Consider the following 20,958-nt stretch of genomic DNA (forward strand, 5'->3'; position numbering starts at 1 on the left):
AGGTGGCTACACTAAACAACAGATTTTCTTACATTGGAAGAAGTTGCCACATAGGATTTTTATAGGTAAAAAGGAAAAATCAATGCCTGGCTTCAGAGCTTCAAAAGACAGGCTGACTCACTTGTGAGGGGCTAATGTAGCTGGTGATGTTAAGTTGGAGCCAATGCCCATTTACCATCTGAAAATCCTAGCACCCTTAAGAATCATGCTCAGTCTACTCTGCCTGCACTCTGTAATTGGAACAACAAAGCCTGGGTGACAGCACATCTGTTTACAACGTGGTTTATTGAATATTTTAAGCCCACTAGTGAGACCTACTGCTTAGAAAAAAAGATTTCTTTCAAAATAGCACCGCTCATTAACAGAGCACCTGGTCACCCAAGAGCTCTGTTGGAGATGGACAACCAGGTTTCATTGGAGATACACAACAGCATTTCCATGCCTGTTAAGACAACATCTATTCTACAGTCCATGGATCAAGAAGTAATTTTGACTTTTGAGGTTTATTATTTAAGAAACACATTCCATAAGGCTGTAGCTGTCATAGACAGTGGTTCCTCTGATGGATCTGCTCAGAGTAAATTGAAAACCTTCTGCAAAGTTCATCATTCTAGACGCCACTGAGAACATTCGAGAGTCACAGGAAGAGGTCACAATAGCAACACTGACAGGTCAGGAAGAAACCGATTCCATCCCTCATGATGACTTTGAGGGCTCAAGACCTAAGTGGAGGAAGTAACTGCAGATGTGGTGGAAACAGCAAAAGAACTAGAAAGAGAAGTAAATCCTGAAGATGGGGCTGAGTTGCTGCAATCTAATGATAAAGCTTGAACGGGTGAGGAGTTGCTTCTTATGGATAAGAAAGCAAGTGGTTTCTTGAGATGAAATCTACCCTGCTGAAGATGCTGTGGAGATTGTTGAAATGACAACAAAGGATTTAGAATATTACATAAACCTAGTTGATAAAGCAGCATCAGAGGCTGAGAGGATTGACTCCAATTTTGAAAGAAGTTCTACTGTGGTTAAAATGCAGTTAAACAGCATCATATGCTACAGAGAAATCTTTTGTAAAAGGAAGAAGCAGTCGATGTGGCAAAACTTCATTATTCTTACTTTTAAAATTTGCCACGCCATCCCAACCTTTAGCACCTGATCAGTCAGCAGCCATCAACATCAAGGCAAGACCTTCCACCAGCAAAAAGATTATTACTTGCTGAAGGCTGAGGTGAGGTTAGCATTTTTTAGCAATAGTGCATTCTTAATTAAAGTATGTACATTTTTTTAGATAATGCCATTGCACCCTTAACAGACTACAGTATAGTGTAAACAACTTTTATATACATTGGGAAACCAAAAACATTGTGTGACTCACTCTGTTGCAATATTTTCATTATTGTGGTGGTCTGGAACCAAGCCTGCAGTATCTCTGAAGTATACCTGTATAGAGAGAATACTTCAATTTTTGTAAAATAGGAAGCATCCTGTATTTTGACTATACTCTTTTACATTTCAATATTTCTGCAGTTGAGATATATCTTACAATTGATGGTGTCTTAAATAATTGGCAGTGTTTTTCTTTCTTAAATCATGTAAAATAATGTGCACCTTAAAGTCTGTGACACCTTAAATTTGATGAAATATGCTAAAGTGAACAAGTACATAGAAACAAACGTAGAAGAGAATACACCACAGTGTTGGAAGTGATCATCTCTGGGTGCCTATAGGGCTAGAGGTGATTTTGTATTTTCTCCTAATGCATTTCTGTTTTGTAAATACTTTATAATAAGCCTATATTACTTTTACAAACAAAAAACTAAAAATTTCTTGTAAAAGTGAAAATTAAAGCTCAGTATGGTTGAGATGATAGGAGAGCACTTAAGCAGTTTCAATTGGATTCAAGTATGTAGGCCCAGGTTGCACATTGAATATACTGACAAGTGAAATCATGGAACTACTTACTGTCACCAAAGTGAAATGTTCTAAAGCATGGAAAAGATGAGAGAAGACTGGAGAGGTTCAGTATCCCAGTTTTCAAGTAAATATGGATTCTGTCCACTCCAAGTGATAAGCTTCGTGATGAATCCTGACCAAGTTCTAAGCAAATTATTAAACAGGTAGTTTGTGAGCCCATGGGGGGTGACGAGTAGAAATCATAAACGATCATTGTAGATTTTCTAAGAACTAATAATGCATAACTAATGTCATTCTTTTTCTGGTGAGGGCTCCTAGACTGGAAGACCAGGTAAGTGCCATAGACAGAGTGGAACTAGATTTCAGCAAAGCATTTAACAGAACCTCTTATAGTATTCTGTGAACAAGATGGAGAGATGTGGGCCCAAAGCCTCCACATTGCCTGTTGGATGAAGTCCAAACTTCTAGTGTGCTGTACAGGACCCTTTATAACCCAGCCTCTCTCTACCCTTCAGCACCATTCTTTGAATCAGCCATGCTCTTATTTTACCTCCTTGGCTTGCACACGCTGTTCCCTCTGCCACCTCAGAGGTGCTAAAATATCACTCATTCTTAACCTTCAAACTCAAATGCCATCTCTTCCTTGGGACCTTCAGGCAGAATTAGGACCAAGTTGAGAAATCTGCTTCAAAGACGTGTTTCTCCTGACAGAGTTCGAGTTGTCTTTAAAACCAAAATGCAGAGGGTTGAAAGTTAAGTTTGGTAAGAATGTTAACACTGAGGAATATCTTAACCCCTGTCTCATGTTGATTGGTCTTGAATCCAGTGGAGGACTCATGTATTTGTACTTCATTCTCTGTCTTGCAGAACAAGGCTTTGCTTAGAGCTTTATTCCCATGCCTGTGAATGACAAGATTTTAGTTCTCTATAGAGTAGAAATTCTAAAGACTAAAAGAATGATTAGCACCTTTAGATCCACCAGTTTGGGTGAAGTAATCACCAGGGCATAATACACTGGATTGTGTTCCTTTGCAATTGTGTCATTGATTACATGCTTTTTTCCAGGAAAAAAGCGTGACTACCAGAGTCTGGGATGGCCTAGCCCAGACGAGTGTGTCAAGCTCCGCTGGGTAGAGCTGACTGCCATCGTGAGTACCTGGCTTGCAGTTTCTTCAAAAAACATCGAGTGAGTATCTTAAACCTCTCCCTCCTCCGTGGCATTCGTGTGCCAGTGACCGCACTGGGCCTCTGTCCCTTTTAGAGTTGGTGGTTCAGAGGATGACCATTGCTGACCACAGCCCACAGATGGGAGTGGCCATTTGCACTGAACAGTGAATGTGCCCCATTCCCAGTGCCTTTGCCCACACTTATGTAACTTACCCAGATTTACTTCGTTTGAATTGAAGACTGGATCCCTGTTTTAGAAGCATAAAACCTATGGTCTCTCAATGACATCACGCACTTGAAAAGGGAGTCAGGGCAAATCAGGATTTACAGACTCCTTCCAAAACCCATGGTTACTGCTCTGAGAACTGCTTTTCCTCCTCAGACACTTATTCTCTTTTGCTGGCCCCTATTCTACCCTTTGAGTGTTGGAGTCCCCAAGATTTACCACCAAGCCTTTATAATCACCCTAGTCAGACTAACCTACTCCCAGAACTTCCAGCACCACCAGTATATTGATGATTCCCAAATTCGACTCTCCAAACCAGAGCTTTCTTCAAGTCCCTCAACCCCTCCATCCAATTATCTGCCTGCCTCTTTGCCTAGATAGCTCTCAGATGCCCCAGGTTCAGGAAGACTAAACTCATAATGTTCTAGACTACGTATCTTCCAAAAAAATCATTGTTGTATTTTCTAATTTTTATTCCTAGTAAAGCTCCAGCAGTGCTTAAACCAGAAATTGGGGAGCCATCCTTAACAACCCTCTCCTTTACCCCTCAAATCCAGTCTGCTACCACTTCTTGTCATTTTCACCCTCTGAGTATTTTTCAAAAACCATCTGCTTTTCTCCATCTCCATTGCCACCTCCTTCAGTCAGATCACCATCATCTCTGCTTACATTCATTCAGTAGCCTCCTAGCGGGTCCTCTTGCTTTATTGACTCTTGGCTCCATTCAGTCCATTCTCCCCCTAGTGCTCAGAATTCTTCCTCAGTTATAAGTCAAATGATTTTTTAAATGCTCTACTTCTCACTGCTATTTACAGTGGCCCGCACTGTACACCTGCTCCTGCGTGTCTTTCCATCTCCAACTCTGTCCTACCTCCCGTCAGGGCCCTCACACGTGGTGTCCCCTTCGCCTGTGTTCTCCCCACCTCCTTCCTACCTGGTAATGCATACTCATCCTCTGGTCTCACTTAAATCTTCCTTCCTCAGGTAATTCTTCCCTAGCCCTCTCCCTCCTCCATCAGCACAGAGGAAATAGATACCCTCCTGCAGTGTAGCACTGACATTGTACCATGTTTTTATCTTTTATAATTCATCACACTTGTCATAGTTAAGTCACTCACAAAACTGTGAGCACCATAACAGCAGGGACTAGGTGTGTTTTGTTCATTATGATAGCCCTGGTACTAAATAACTAGAGATAGAGCTTGGCAGTGCCAGTTTGCCATATTAGTATATGTGACAGTAAATAACAGTTAGCCTATATATCGCAGGAAAATTACCACTTTTGGCCCATGAAGGGAAGTACTTACATTTATATGTAGATACCATGGACAGCTGTTTTTGTATAAAATATACTATCTAAACTTCTGTGGGGGGCATGTGTGTTTCTATGCATAAAGGGAAAATAAAATAGGAACAACTCATGGGTATCGATCACTAATCTATACCCTGGAAAAAGCAATCCAAACCCACCTGGTTTAAAACCTCCCCATGAGAAAAAGGGAGCAGCAGGAGGGAGCAAATCAGACCACATGGAGCACAGAAAGGAGGCCACTTAGGTGGTAGGGAAAATCTCTTGGTGGCAGGACTCAGATCCCAACACTGCTCCTTTGATCTGGGTTATGATCTTGATTCACACATTCAACGGAAAGTTATCGCCAGGCACTGGAGTCCTTGCACCTGTGTAATGAGAGATCAGACTGAATAATTTCTGAGGTGTCCTCCAGCCTGAGATTCTGTGGTTCCAGACAATCCTAATGACATAATGAAGTTATGATCAGCTGATTATTAACACTTTCTCCCACCACTCAAGTTTTCCATGGCTAATGTGGTCATCTCCATTTTCAGCATCACAGAACACATAGACTTTGCCACTCCAATCCAGCAGCCAGCAATGGAGCCTCTTTGCAATGGCAATCTTCCCACCAGCATGCACACCCTGGACCACTTGCATGGGGTTTCCAACCGAGCCAGCCTGCACTACACAGGCGAGAGCCAGCTAACAGAGGTGAGTGCTCAGTTTTACTCAGCTTGTCTGTAGTTTTTAGTCCCCCAGTTTTGGTGTAACTGAGAGGGGAAAACACAGTTGCCAGGCCAGGTTTTTTTGCCTTTTTTCAGTTGGCTGTCATTTCAGTGGCTTTAGGCTAAGCCTGATTTCTTTCAGGCCCTGGGACTGAGCTTGTGCTTTCTTTTTATGCCCAGGCAATTTTAATTCTGATTCACTCCTCAAGGTGGGTAGCATTCTTCTTGCTCTCAGACAGAGGCTCTTACAAGAAATATTTGCGACAGTTAATTCTCCTGGTGGCATTCTAAAACAGGAAAGAATGGAGGGCAGACCCACAGTATACCAAGAAGAATCGGGAAAATATGGCACAATATCCAACAATTGAGGATTTGTGACATAAATGTTGGTATAGATGTAAGATAGTAGACAGTGGAGTCGTAAGAAAGATGTATAGGAATCCATTTAGTGGCACGAAGAAATTTATTATGTGAAAATGGTGACGGTGTGCACTGTGAGCCCAGATCCTGTGAGAGGAATAATGTATGTATACGTAGAAAAATCCGAAAGGTAGATGGAAAGATACTAACAGTGGTTGTGTCTGGGTGACAGGATTACAGACAGTGTCTCTTTTCTTTATTTTCTGACATTGTTATAATGACTGCATTTTCTACATGTCTATAATTTTTGTTAACTAGGGGAGACTGAGGGATGATATAATGGCCTTACCTGGGTCTTCCATAAAATGCCTCACCACAGGACTGCAGATTGTGCCCTGGAGAAAGGAGAAAGAACTTGTGCGGGTCAGCCTCAGCAGAGTTGTCTAGGCCCTGCCTCACTTTCACTCCTCTAACCCCCACCTTCCTCCTGTGCAGGTGTTACAGAATCTCGGCAAAGACCAGTACCCGCAACAGTCCCTTGAACAAATCGGTACCCGAATTGCCAAAGTGTTGGAAAAGGTAAGTCACCCAGCAGGAGAGCTGGGAATATTGCCCACCTTCTAACTTTTGCAGATTATTTTCCAGACTCTTAGTTACTTAGCACTTGGTCACTAAAAGGGTAATGTAATATCTCCACCCAGTGTTTCAGTCACTTTTCCATTACTTTTCTCATCACTTGGTCAGCACCTTTTGCTACTTTGCTTGCCTTCTGTGATGAAACTCCCTAATCCGTCATCTTTACTCCAGCATGGGTGTGTAGGGGTGGCGGTCCTGGGAACCATGGTGTCTCGGTACATGAAATAAGCCAGGGTTCTAGTAGAGGGGAATACTTGGTATTTCAGATTGTGGATGGTAGGAAATACAGCTTTAAATATCTTTTTCTCTTGAAATTGTGAAACAGAATATTTGCAAAACTGCATTTTCGTACAGCCTACAGAAAATAGAACTCATCTGCCGCCTCTGTGTCATATTTATGTAGAGCAGCGATTTTCAACCGCTGTGCTGCGAGAATTTTTAAAACATGCAACAGCTGACTATTTCCCTTAGATTGTCAAAAAAAAAAAAAAAATGACAACAGTCAACACAACAATAGCCATCCTATGTAAATGAATCAAAATTATACCTATTTTTTGTCAGATCAGCAAAAACTATAATATATATTTTGGTGTGCCCCAGAATTTCAGTAATTAGTTTATGTGTACCATGAGATGAAAAAGTTTGAAAAATGCTAATGTAGAGAGGAGGATTTTTTACATTAAAATTAATTACTTTAGGCTTCCATCTCTCTCCATTTTATCACTATATAACATTGAAGAATATAGTGATTAAGAGAATGAACTCAACTTGCAGTCTGACGAGCCAGTGTGGTAGGGATAGGACAGTCGCATTAGTTTAAGAAAGGAAGCGGAAAGCACATGACAGTCACTGTTGCATATTAGTCTGAAATCCATCTGGACATATGTTACCATCTCCTGCACTTCCAGAGTAGGGACTATTCCTGGCCATTGATAAAGTTTCATTTTCTAACCCTGCAAATGACACCTCGAAAGCATTTTCTCTAAATTCTGCTTGAAAACCACACAGTTCCTCATTTAGCTCTTCTCTCTACTACCATATTATACATGAGTTTTAAAAATCCATTTGTCACTTCCAGCACTCTTCCTGGAAGTCCTCACTAGGCCCACAACTGTGTTAGGACAGGGTATAACATTTTCTTTATTGAAAGATGCAGCCTCACTGTGTTTCGCCAATAGACAGCAGTGCCTCTTTCCAGCCTCCAGCAGCAAGCTCCTCGGTGCTCGCCAGCCTGCTGGAATAGTCTCACAGCTGCTCTTCCAGCAAATGTCTCCAACCCGTTCCCAAAGCTGATGCCACATGTTTTAACTTTGTTATGGCAACACTCCATTTTTGATACCAAATACTATTTCAGTTATCTGTTTCTGCCTAAAAAACCACCCCAAAATGTACTGGCTTAAAACAGAACTATTATCGGCTCCAGATTCTGCAGTCTGAGTTGAGCTCAGCTGGGCATTTCTTCTGGTCTCACTTGGCGTCATTCGTGCACCTGCAGACATGTGGAGACTCCTCTGGGCTGGCCACCAAAGCAGGCTGTACGCACATGTCTGGGACCTCAGCCAGAGGGGCTGGCATAGCTGGGGCACAGTTGGGAATGTTCTCCCTCATGGGGTCTCTCCAGCCACATAGCCACACCTGTTTATACAGTGGCTTGGGGCTCTGGGAGGGTGAAAGCAGAAGCACCCAGGCCTCCCAGAGCCTGTGCAGGGACTGGAGCAGCACCACTCTCTATCACTTTGTATAATTCCCAGGTTTTGAAATGTGAAAGAGTTACCTGTTCAAAAAGTTAAATGAAAAAGAGCATGGACATGAAATGCAATTCTGCTGTTTAGTGGTTGAGTATATTTGGGAAGGATGCTCAACCTCTCTGAATCATAACCTTCTCATCTACAAAAAGGCTGAAACAGTAGAATCAGCTCATAAGATTGTTACTGGGGTTAACGAGAGGGTGGACATGAGGTACACAGCAGGGTGCCAGCACCTGGTAGATACTCAGTGAAATGCTTGCTAACTCGTGTCCCTGTTCTTAATCTTGGTAGTAAATTGTACGTTATTTAAGAGACATCAGCTTTAGTTACGTTCCTCCGTAGAACCAGACGTCCTGGGTCCTTTCCAGCATGGCGGCCCTCTACTGGAGAGTGCGAGGCCAAGGGAAGAAGGCGATCGACTGCCTCCGCCAGGCCCTGCACTATGCTCCCCACCAAATGAAGGTGCGTGGGACTCACACGTGTGAGCTTCTGTCCCTGGGTCCTTCCCATTGCCAGTGGTTTGTTCTGAGGTGTCAACTTGCTCAGCCAGTAAAATGGCAGAAGGTTGGGGTAGGGCAGAGCCTGTGGCTGCCGGTACACCACTGCGGCACACCTGTGGTGATGCCCACTGTGATACCGGCTCCATCTCAGCAAGTGGGATTGGGGGATTTAGCTCACCCCCTGCGCCCGGGGCCTGCTGTGCTTGTTTTGCTTACACTCCTGATGTAAGCTTCTTCCAGACACAGAGACAGAAGCAAATCGCCACTTCTTCATATCCATCAGCCAGTTCCTGTTCTTTGTCCGACCTCACCTTTTACACACACACACCCCAGCTAACCCTGTGTAACATCAGTCTTTTCAAAAAGGCCTATTACTGTTATGATGACTGAGAATGTACTTTTTAACAGCACATTTGTACCCACTCATGGTGAGGTCTGCATTTATCTCCAGATCTCCTACTTACTAAAGACAGGGCTGGTGCGTCTGTCCACGGGGCAGTACAGGGGAAGCGGAGGGCACGGCTCTCCCCCGGGCATGCTGAGTTCTAAATGTAGCCCTGCCTCTTACTAGCTCTGTGACCTGGGAACGTGATTAAACCTGTGCCCTCATGGACTGTTATGCACTCTGGGTGTCCAGTTAGGGTAAAGATGGCTCTTTTTTCTCCCCATTTCTTGTGTGTCTCCTATAGAACCCAGCACAATGTGATATATAGTTGCTCAGGTAACACATTTAAAGGGAATAAATATTTGGGATAATAATGCTGCTACTTCTTCAACCCAGCATTCTGTGCCCTTTACTGCCAGGCGATAGGGAAGGGCCTGGACTCTAGATCCTCTAGTTCGGGGGTCAGAGAACTTTTTCTGCAAAGGGCCAGATAGTAAGAAATGTAGGCGTGGCAGGCCAAACAGCCTCTGTTGCAACTAGTCAGTTCTGCCACAGTAAATAAAACAGCCACAGAAATACATAAAGGAATGTGGGTGGTTGTGTTCCAGGCTGGATATGGCCTGTGGGCCAAAGGTTGCCAGCCCCTGCTTTACGTGGCTCGGTGGTCTTTGCAGAAAATACTTTTGCTCCACGACAGCATGATTCAAGGTGTGGTCTGTGGGCAGGTGTCCGTCCATTAACTAATTATTACCGATCTGAAATGAGGCAAGGAGCTTGCACCAGAATGTAAACCAACTCCACTCAGCGGGGTCACTTCCTCAGCTAACATTATCATTTTGCTTGGGTTTTGTTTCTTTGTTGTTGTTTTTTAACATTTTTTTATTGATTGATTTTAGGGAGAGAGAGAAATATCAATTTGTTGTTCCACCCTTTTATGCATTCATTGGTTGCATCTTGTATGTGCCCTGACCTGGCTCAAACCCGGAAACCTTGGCGTATCAGGACAACGCTCTAACCAACCTGTTTTTTGAGACAAGACTTTCTCAGTGAGAGAAGGAATGCATTGGTTTATATTGTGGTGCAAGCTCCTTACCTGTCACAGACCAGTAGCAAACAGCAGAGTAGCACATCAAGTTACCCTATGTCATTTACCAGGAAAGCCAACTGCATTATTTATGATCACAAAAACCAAGAACAGAAGCTCAAACACCAATATTCTTCCCTTCTCGCCATCCTCCTTCCCCCACCAGGACGTACCCCTGATTAGCCTGGCCAACATCTTGCACAACGCCAAGCTCTGGAACGACGCCGTCATAGTGGCCACCATGGCGGTAGAGATTGCGCCACACTTTGCTGTGAACCACTTCACCCTGGGCAACGTCTACGTGGCAATGGTGAGGCTGGCACAAGGGCAGAGCACACCAGCTCTGCCACTGCCTCTCAGTGGCTCAGCTTTGATTTCAAATGTATTTGACTATGTCAGTGTCCCCCAGTTTCCCATAAGTTTTGTGTCTAAAATTGCTAGCTCCACCAAAGGTTTATTTTATTTTATTTTATTTAATATATCTTTATTGATTTCAGAGAGAGGAAGGGAGAGGGAGATACAGAGATAGAAACATCAATGCTGAGAGAGTCATTGATCGAGCCCACAACCCAGGCATGTGCCCTGACCAGGAATCAAACCCCAATCGCCTGGATCCTAGGTTGACGCTCAACCGCTGAGCCACGCCCGGCCGGGCGGTATATTTTATTGATAAGGGGTTGTGAGTTTTTAAAAACTGTAAATGATATTCATCTAAATATTCTCAGCTAACACTAACAGCAGAGTCAGATTTACCTACCGTCTTCTGGAGACACCACCTTTTCCAGAAAAGCTCACCTAACACTCCACGTGGACGTGTACACACTCACGTTCCCTTCCAGGTGGGCCAGGTATCTACCCTCATGGTGCCCTGTGCATATTTCTCTGCTGTATTTTCACCATGTTTTATAATTTTTGTTTGAGTATTTGCCTCCCCTCAGACTAGGAGGTCCTTAGGGAAAACATTGCTCTTCATCTCCCTATTCCTAGGACTTCACAGTGTTTGGCACATAGTAGGTGCTCACCAGATGTTCAGTGAATAATGAAATGCCATCAGTTTCATGGGACACCTTTGACAGAGAAAATGGCAAACCCGCCATCCAGAACCCTCTTTCTGGTCAGAAACAAGGACTGATTTTAGAACTTAAAATTCTGGGGATTCCCCAGCTGTCCTAGCCGAATTTAACATGAGAATTGTGTCACCCACTTCCATGTAACACTTGGTGTCCCAACATGGGGCTGTCCCCAGGGTGCGCCCAATGAAGGTTCGCAGGGTGAGCAGCTTTAGGCTGTTTCATGGGTCATCCTTGACTTCAGAGGCAGAAGTGTAACTGGGCTGGGTAGATATTGCTCATGTGCTAGTTTCCCTCTGCTTCTTAAAACTGAAGAATCTGTTTGCATGCCCAGCAAGTGTGGAATGTTCTACCCTGAGTGAGGAATTCTCTCTCCCATTGGGCTAGAAGGAGTCTTTAACCAGTTAGCCGGACTCCTCTGTGAGAGTATTAGTCTAGCAAAGATAAACGCCCTCAGTGTGGCAGTGATCGTTTCCAGACCGTGTCCGTAGTAAATGGTAGGCAGAGTAAGAAACTGTTTCACGATTTACACGTCTAATTGAGGTACCTGACTTTACTTCCATCTCTCCAGCTGCAGTAGAATATCCAGGCAGATGTGTAATGAGCATTGGTCAGGCATGGTTCTGGAGGTTTCCGTGGGGATTGAGTGGAAGAACTTCATAAAGCACCCAGCATGGTGCCGGGCACACGGGTGCTCAGTGATGCTAGTTCTTACTGTCGCTACCACGGTTCCTCCTGCTGCTGGGTCAGACCTTTGAAGAGTGATCCCCCTTTCCCTCGGTTCCTGGCTCCACTGTGGTTTTCTCTGTGCCCTTGCAGTTGGGGGTGGAGGGAGCTGTTTCCTCCCAGACCTCAGAGTTTTTCTCAGCAGTTTAGATCCATTGAGAAAATACTGCAGACTGTCACTAGCACAGAGGTGCTTTCTTCTTGGGCAGCAGTGGGGGGGGGGGGGGCGCGGCAATGTATATTAGGTCTGGTGGCAACACCCTTCACATCTGTCCCTTTGTCCCTCGCAGGAAGAGTTTGAAAAGGCGCTGGTGTGGTACGAATCGACTCTGAAGCTGCAGCCCGAGTTTGTCCCAGCCAAGAACCGAATCCAGACCATCCAGTGTCACCTAATGCTGAAGAAGGGACGCCGGTCTCCTTAGCGCACCCCTCCTTTCCCTCTCTCCCCTCATGCTCCTGAGAAAAGAAGAAACCAATCATTGTCTGTCTGCTTTTAATGACGTGTGAAAGTAACTGAATAAGACTTATAATAGGACTTCTACGTACTGGGAATCCGTTTGTTTGTCTTTAAGCTCCCCCTGCTCCCAGCCAGCCTCAGAAACACAGATTTCTTAAAGGGAAATGCAGCTTAAAGAAGGTGTGTAAATACTGAGCAAGACATTTCTGGAGCTGTGCTCTGTCTCCAAAGCCTCGAGGCCCTCGGGGCCTGTCTCAGTGGTCCAGCCAGCCGCCTCCTCTGGGGAGGACACCGCGCATCCCCTGCTTCCTGCGTGGCCCCTGGTGTGGTGGAAATGCAGGCTCCCGCCTGTGCTGCTTGGCGGGGAGCAGCGCCCCTCGCTCTCTGCACTAGGTCTCCGTGCTGCCCAGTCTTGTCCGTTCGTGCTGCTATGTCACAGACTCTCAGAGGTAGTTTGCAGGGGAAGAAGGGGGAAATGATTTTTAAAACAAAATATTTACAACAGCGGAAACCCTTAGGATCACCTGACCATTGTCATGTTATTTATGTTGGGGAGGGAGGGGGGCTGAGAAGGGGAAATCAGCGGTGTACAACATCTATATCATTTGTACTTTAATTACAAATCACAAGGAAACCAATAATTTGAAATCCTATATAACAGGTTTATATATAGAATATGTATATTTGAAGCCCTCTACAGACTGAGTCTATGTTTTACTAATTCTTTGTTCACTGTGTTACCCATCTTGGAATAAGGTGTGAGTGGCAGCTCCCTCCCTGAGGCCTTCAAACTGAGCTCCTCAGGAGGGAGCGATGAGCCAGGGTCGAGTGTTTCCGTACAATGCTGTTACCTCTGGTCCCAGGAGAATCAGAAACTCCAGACATTTTGGAATCTTCAAGGGCACATACCGAGAACAAAAATAAAAGCTGTCTATGATCAAAATAGGTCTGTAGCGTGGTTTTTCTTTAGAGCCAGGCTAACTTGGACAGCCGTGAATCAGCCTACCTATGACTGCATCCCATCGTCTTCCCACAGCAGCAAGGGAAGGGGAGACAGTCCATCACTAGGCTCTATAGCGGATGAGCTTGTTAGCGTGATCCCTTTGACCAGCAAAGATGCACGAGCAGCCGGTGGTCAGAGCTGGGTGTATAATTGACCTTCCCAGAGGAGGGGGAATGTAAGCCCCACAGTCGGGTCCCCTCGGTGAGCGCTGATTCTAAAGGTCATCAAGTCAGCCGGTGGAGACCCTTGGTGAGGGTTACACAGAATAAAATTGAGCATTCCCTTTGGGACAGGACTGCACCGAGGCAGGATTCTGTAGACTTCCCACGATCATCAGGTACCATCTCAAATACCGGGTCACTGATCTTGGAGCACAGACTACATGAGGACCTGGAGCAGGAGCAGTCAGGCATGCCTGCGCACTCTGACCTCGTACAGCTAGAGTCCAACACCTCCAAACAGCTTCAGCAGATGTGTTTCGGGAACAAGCTCATTTGTTGCTGAATAAAGTGAGCCTCTAATCACGGGCAGGATATTTATAGGTTAACGTGTATACCTTGCTTCCCCACTCCTTTACAACTTGATGTTTAGTTTCCTGAAACACTCAACAGTTGTTTTTTGTTTTGTTTTCATTTCTGTACAATGAAATTCACTCTTTGGTGTAGAGTTCTGTGAATTTTGACAAATGAAGAGAGTCGCACAGCCACTACAACAAGCTATGTAACTTCCATCATCCCGAAAAGACTCCCTCATGCTGCCCTTTGTGGTCAAACGCACCTTAACCTCTGCCACTGTGGACCTGTCCTCCCTGGCTCTTTGGCTACGGTGACAGAATGCGCGGCCTGGGGAGTCCACTTCCTCCGCTTGGCGCGGGGCACTTGAGATCCGGCCGTGTTGCATGAATCAGCTCCTCGCTCTGCCGCTGGGTAGCCTTCCATCATTTATTCACCTGCTGGAGGACAGTGGGGTGTTTTCAGCTTCGGGAGGTTATGAACAAAGCTGCAATAAACATACCCATACAGCTTTTTGTGTGCACGGAGGTTTTCATTTCTCTTGTGCAAACAATTCGGCGCTTGTTTTCCTGCTGTAGACGTACTGAGTTCCTGCTGTGTTCCAAGAGCATTCTAAAAGTTCTCGTGGGATAAAACTCAAGTAAACCTCGCACCAACCCAAAAGTGTCGTTATCTGTTGTTATTCCGATGTTAAGAATGGGAAAACTGAGAGAGATTACGTAATTTACCCAAGGCCACAGCTGGGAAGCGAGGAGCCAGACTGGAGCGAGCTCGCCCGCACACCATGCCCTCCACGCCCATTCTCGCTTCACCCTCGCAACTACCAGGTGAGGCAGACGGTACTGCCCCGATTCTGTAGGTGAGAGGACCAAGCTCGGGGGTGAAGTAACTGGTTCATAATTACACGGTATGTGCTGGAGCTCAGGTTCACCCCACGCTCAGATTTGCCTCAATTAGTATCAAATTAGTTCCCTTCCACGCGTAACTTCTCTCTAATGACTACTTCATTCTTAACTGTTCCTTATCTGCCTTCAGGTGTGTTGACCTTGTCTCTCTCATATGTGTTCCTATGTCATATGCCTGTGTCTCCTAGCACTAACTGCACTATATTATATAGTAAATACTTAATAAATGCTGAATGATTGACGAACAATGCAATTAATATGTTCCTCTCCTTCCTGCTGTTTGAGTTCTGAGGGCTTTCCACCCACATCTTACAATTTTTTAAAAAACCAATCTCAGGGAAATGAAATATCTTGCTTCTCTACAGTGGAACTTGCAAAACCACACACACACACACACACACTTCTGTCTCAGGCTCCTCTCAATCTGGCTAAGAGAGGAAACATAGTCTACCCCTCACTGCCCGAGGGCCTTGCATCACTGGTTAAGGGGAAGGTGGGGGGCCAGATAATTCCCCTTCCTGGGCCTTCAGCAACTCCATATGACATCTATATCTGCTGTCGTCTCCCAGCCAGTGGTTGAGCAAGCAGCTGGGAAGACTGGCTTCTAGCTTCAGCTTTATGTGGTTATTCTAACGGTCAGACTTCCAATGGTCAGATGTGCCTTCCCTAGATCTAACCCCATGTTTTCCCTTTCTGTGGAGATGCAACCAGGCAAGTCCAGCTCTGCCTACAAACATTCAGTTCAGCACCTATTGACGTCCAACACTGAATGAGACATTAAACGTGGTTTCTGCCCTCAGAGAGTCACATCTAGCTGAAGAGATAAGACTGGGAAAATTAAAGGACACAGTCCACTCCAGCAGAAGACTGAATGTTGAAGACTGAGAAATGGAGTTCTCTGGCAGATCTACTATGAGTCCCCTGGGATGGTGTAGACTTTTCTAGGTGCACATGATTTGATTTGGACACTCCAAGCAGAGCCCTCCATGGCTCAGCCCTGTCTGCCTTTCCATGCTTTGCTTTTGCCACTCACTTTTCATTCAGCAAACATAGATTGAACAAAACACGAATTTGAAAAGATATATGCACCCTTACGTTCACTGCAGCATTATTAACAATAACCAACATTTGGAAGCAACCTAAATGGCCATCAATAGATGACTGGACATAGAAGATGTGGTACAGCTATACAATGGACTATGAGTTGGCCATAAAAAAGAATGAAATCTTATAATTTGCGACAGCATGAATGGACCTAGAGGATATTATGCTAAGTGAAATAAGTCAGACAGAGTAAAACAAATACCATACAATTTCACTTATTTGTGACATCTAAAAAAATAAATGAACAAACAAAACAAACAGATTAATAGAAACAGAGAGCAACTGACGGTTGGGGGCTGGGTGAAAAAGGTGAAGGGATTAAGAATCACGAATTGGGCAGTTAAAAATAGTCATGGGGATGTAAAGTACAGCATAGGGAATAGAGTCAATAATACTGTAATAACCATGTATGGACGGTGCCAGGTGGGTACTAGATTTATCAGGGGATCACTTCATAAGTTATATAAATGTCTAACCACTGTACTGTACACCTGAAACTAATATAATATTGAGTGTCAACTGTAAGTGAAAATAAAAATTTTAAAAACACACAGATCGAATACTTCCTCTGTGCCAGGCACTGTGCTGCCGTTGCAGGTAACTTTGTGCGTGGGAGAGCAAAGGGGAGGAGGGGAGATGAGCCTGGGGCCAGATCATGAGCAACGTCATAATATCATAAGCAGAGCTAAGCAGCTTGGGCTTCGTCCTGAGGGAGAGGGAGAGAAAGCCACTCCCCAGCTTGCACTTTAAGCTACAATTTAGTGTTCCCCACACACATCAAACTTCCCCACTTCCATGCCTGGGATCATGCTGTTCCCACTACCTGAATGCCAATTCCTCCCACTCTTCCTCTTTCCTCCACTTATTTAATTCCACTGGTTTTGTGAGGCATTGTCCACGCGTCATAGGACGCCACGCTCCAGCAGCGCCTGTGCTGACCCCTTTCACGACACTCCTCACACTGTATGGAAATGGGCTATATATCTTGTCTTCCATCAGATGCTTAGCTCCATGCCTAATTGATGTCCATATCCCCTGCTCTAACAACATATGGGCCTGGAGCAAACAGTTGCTTGGTTTAAAAAAAAGTTACTGAACTATTGAAGTAATTAATGATGAACAGTAATACCAGGGAGAAGAGACTGGAAATAGGTAGCTATTGAAAGAGAGGAGGGAGATCTGATCAGGGAAAACTCCAGAGGACACGTGGGGAAGCTGTTCTCTCTTCACCTGAGCCCCGCCTCTGAGCCACCCATGGCTCCTGATCCCTTAAAGCACTTTGACCAGGGACAGGCTCACTCTGCACAACCAAGAAAGGCTAGCTCTTCTTATCAGCAGAGGTCTGCAAACCTGCCACAAAATCTTCTCCTAATTCTAGAAATGTTACCTCTTCCTTTCGGTTAAGAGTTTGGTTCCATTTCTGGACCCTGATTTAAAAGATGGACTGTTTGGGACAGTGGCTCCCAGCCTGGAAGGTAAGGAACTTGCCCATAAGAGCATTTAATAGAAATACCCGCAGACAGAAGCCTGGGCTTCTTCACTGAGCCTCTCCAACAGTCTGAGGATGTGTTCAGAGCCTTTCTCACCATTCTCTCTATAGCCGGGTGCCTTGAGTGAGGCTCTTGAGGATCAGGGAGCCTGGGGATAGGGAATCAGCCACTTCTGCCCGTTGCTCTCCAAATCCTGCAGGTGGCAGCTGGACACAAGGCTGAACATCTGAGGACCAAACTCAGCAACTAAGGGGCGGACCCCTGGCATGCCCAGCTTAGGAGCTCCCAGTGGCTGCCTGCAGAGGACCGAGAGGCCAAAGGGAGGTGAATGGAGCCCCCAGACCCCAGCTGTCCAGTACAGTAGCCACTAGCAGTCTGCCTGTTGACATTTCCATTTGAATTCATTAAAATAGAATACAATGAAAAATTCATCTCTTTGATTGAAGTAGCCACATTTCAAGTGCTCAGCAGCCAAGTGGGGCTACTGTAGGACAGGTATGAAACATTTAATCATCAGAGCGGTCCGCGGAGGGCGCTGCCTGAGACAATGAGCTCCATCCGCAGCCCCAAGTGCACCACCACCCGGACCCCAGACGGAACTCACCCCTAGAGAACGCCCATTCAGAAGGCCCCAAAGCACGGTCTCTCGAAGCAGACCTCTCCTCTCCTTCTTGGGAAATAATTATATCTCCTCCACGCTTGATGAGACTTGGGGCTTAGGGCTCCAGATGAAACTGGGTGTGAAATGGGGCAACACCTCGTCCTCTGGCTAAAAGAGCACTTGGAGGTGTTTTGAGGGCCAGCGGCAGGTGCCGCCTCGCCCTGCTCCTTCGGGCCTCAGTGCCTTGGCATCGGCCCTCACCTCTGACCCGCTGCTCCTGCCTTCACCTCTACTCATCAAACAGCGGCCCGGTGCCAGAGCTGGGGGCCCTTCCCCTCAGCACCCACTTCTGCGGCTGCCCTTGCCGCTGGGACTCTGCCGGGGAGTTGTGGTGGGTGTGGGAGCACATTTGGCCCTTGCTGGACTGCCTGGGTGGATACACACCCCCTAGAGTAAGATCACTCTGAGGCCTCTTCTAGACTGTCTCCCAGAGTCCCCCAGGGGATTGAGTTTTGGTGACTGCCCCCCAGGGGCAACTGGACTGGTAGGACACCCTTCACTGGCTTCCTCCGTGCCCCTGTCATTCTCCCGCCACCCCACCCGCAGCCCCCTGCTTCCCTCGGTGACACCATTTCCCACATGGTTCTACAGCTGGTGCGAGTGCGTCTCTCGGTGACTCTGGGAGCTCACGTCTTCTTCATCTGGGGCCCAGAGTGGGCGTCGGTCAGGCTCCTGAACGCTGTGTGGATGCTGGCACATTCCTGGCCACCACGTCTCTGTTCTATGGCTTCCCGCACACACTCCTTTGACCCTTTATCTCATCTGGGTATTTTTAGTTCATCTGTTAGACTTGTAAGTCGTTACGCAATCACATGGCTGACTTTTTACTGCTCTATCAGAGCCTTTAAAGCAGTCACCTCCAAAACTTTATCTACTCTTGTCCCACTCTGAATTCTGAAGGAAGCTTCAGGTTATCCTACAGTGACGCTGTCCTGTTCCCTTGAATACTCCTGAGGGTGACAAATCTTTGCCTTGTTAGGCTGGGTGGAATTTTTGGAAACTGCTAACAGTCAACAGCTTTGGATTCAAAGCTGGTGACTAAAGTGGGTGATGAAGCTGGGTCATTCTGGGGACAAAAGCGAGGATGTGTTCGAGAACCAGCGAGCCTGAGATTCTTCCATAGTCTGAAGTTATCCCTGGGGACAGGTCAAAGGAGCCCCGATGGAAGCAGACAGCACCATCTGAACACGGCTCTCCCCCCACGTGGCTGTCGTTAAAGGGCCCGTACAGCACTGGATGAGCAAGTTCTGCTCGTTCGTTTCTGCGGTGGTTCTCATTCTTTAAAATCCCTTGAGAATCCGATGAACGCTCTGGAAAACTGCTCATGAGGTCATATTCTGCATATAGTTTCAGGGGGTCGGTGGGCCAATCCAAGGACCCCAGGTAAGAACTTCTGTCTGGAACGAACACACTAACTGGGCTGAAGGCACTGGAGAGCCACAGGACAGCTTTCTTGGTTTCTCAGTTTCTGCTGTGCACCCCACAATGAGTCCAGCCGGAGCTAGGATGCAACAGAATCTCCAGAAATAGTACGTGAAGGACTCTACCTTCCTCTCCACTCTGAGGTTCCCTTTGGGGGAGCGATTCCTGCCGCAGGCTTGTCCCCGCAGCGCCCCACCTCAGCTGGGCAGCGCAGCCTGAGAGCGGTGAGGGTCCCAGAATGGCTGTTTCAACCTCCACGAGGTTCTTGCTTGGGAAGGCGGGAAAGAGCCATGCTGCTTCCATTAGATGGGGGGTGGGGGACACACGACCATGACGACCACCACCGGACACAGGAATGACTTAATTTCGGGTGCGCCAGGGCCTGGCCAGACCAGGTTCCCTGGTTCCTGCACCCTCTCCCCTCGGTGCGCCCCCTTCCCATACTTGTGGGAGTGCTCTGAGCAGCCCCCAAGGGCACAGGGGTGGGAGCAACGGCTTTGAGGCCTCGCGGCCACAAGAGGGACCCATTTGTTCTGAAAGGACAAGGCGTCTGGCTGGAATCGTGACTCCCGCCTTCATCCAACACCCACGCAGGCTCCCAGTCCTGTCGGGTGCTGACTGCGGAGTGGGGACGGAGCATGGGGTGCAGGGCCGGGCCCACAGGGCCGCCGCCGAGGCAGGCTCTCCCCAGCACCTGCTTCTCCCCAGGCAGGTGCAACGGGCCCAGGGCCCAGGACCTCATCCTCTGGGCCCGCATGGCCGCTCCAAGGCCTCTGAGCTCTCTGGCCTGTGTAAGGTGTGCTCCATCCCCTCTTCTTTTCTTTAAAGCAGAAGCAGCCCCAGTTGAAAGGGGAACATGAGAAAATCCAGACAGGCAAAGGACACCTGAAACCAGGCCATCTCAAAGACATAGGGGTCCGTCCTGCCCTGCACCCTCACAGACTAAGCTCCTCAGGCCTTTAGGCAGAACGGGGTGCCCTGGTGTTTGTGGGGCGTCGCAGCAGTTTGTGTGGAGCTGGGAGACGCCTCCAGGGCGCTGGGTCACAGGCGCAGGAAGGAGAAGCGAAGGGCGGGAGGGAAGGGGGCCCTCTGCGCAGCAGGTGCTCGCGGGCCCTCCGCACATGCTAAGGGGGGTCACTCCCGCTTTAAGGCTGGAGAAGCTGGGCCACAGAGAGAGCGAGTCACTCCCCCCGGGTTCAGGGGCCCGGACGGGAAGCCAGGACGGTCCTGCTCCAGAAGCCGACGCGGTCCCCACCCCAGGCCCCCAGGGGTCTGCGCTCGGGCTCGGAGAACGCGCCCCCCCGACGGCCCGGCCCCTGCGCCCCCCCCCCGCTGCGGCCCCCGCTGCGCGCAGCCCCGGCTCGGCCACGGCCCCGCCCTGAGCAGCCCCGGGGGCCCGCGAGCGGACGGTGCGGGGCAGGGACGGGCGCGCGGGGAGGCTGCGGCGAGGCCTCGCTCTGGGGGGGACGCTGCCTTCGCGGGGCCCCGGCGGCTCTGGAGGGTGGGCCCACGGAGGCCCCGGCCCCTTCTCTGGGGCGCCCCCTGCCGCCCTTCCTCTGGGGCAGGCAGCTG

At 47.5% G+C, this 20,958-nt stretch overlaps 1 protein-coding gene across 2 annotated transcripts in view; it reads left to right on the forward strand.

Annotated features, from left to right (window-relative positions):
• The window catches only part of TTC17 (tetratricopeptide repeat domain 17), a 77,750-nt gene extending 63,433 nt beyond the window's left edge, over positions 1-14,317 (forward strand). The window contains exons 19-24 of one of the 2 annotated variants that reach the window (XM_081153212.1): positions 2,977-3,097; positions 5,150-5,309; positions 6,179-6,262; positions 8,410-8,529; positions 10,203-10,346; positions 12,123-14,317. In XM_081153212.1, coding sequence (XP_081009338.1) covers positions 2,977-3,097; positions 5,150-5,309; positions 6,179-6,262; positions 8,410-8,529; positions 10,203-10,346; positions 12,123-12,254 — 761 coding nt within the window. In that variant the 3' untranslated portion in view covers positions 12,255-14,317. The remainder of the gene's footprint in view (positions 1-2,976; positions 3,098-5,149; positions 5,310-6,178; positions 6,263-8,409; positions 8,530-10,202; positions 10,347-12,122) is intronic. The other variant, XM_081153213.1, reaches the window with a different exon arrangement.
• Positions 14,318-20,958: the final 6,641 nt, after the last annotated feature.

The sequence above is a fragment of the Miniopterus schreibersii genome, assembly GCF_964146895.1.
Source record: "Miniopterus schreibersii genome assembly, chromosome: 12".
Lineage (NCBI taxonomy): Eukaryota > Metazoa > Chordata > Mammalia > Chiroptera > Miniopteridae > Miniopterus > Miniopterus schreibersii.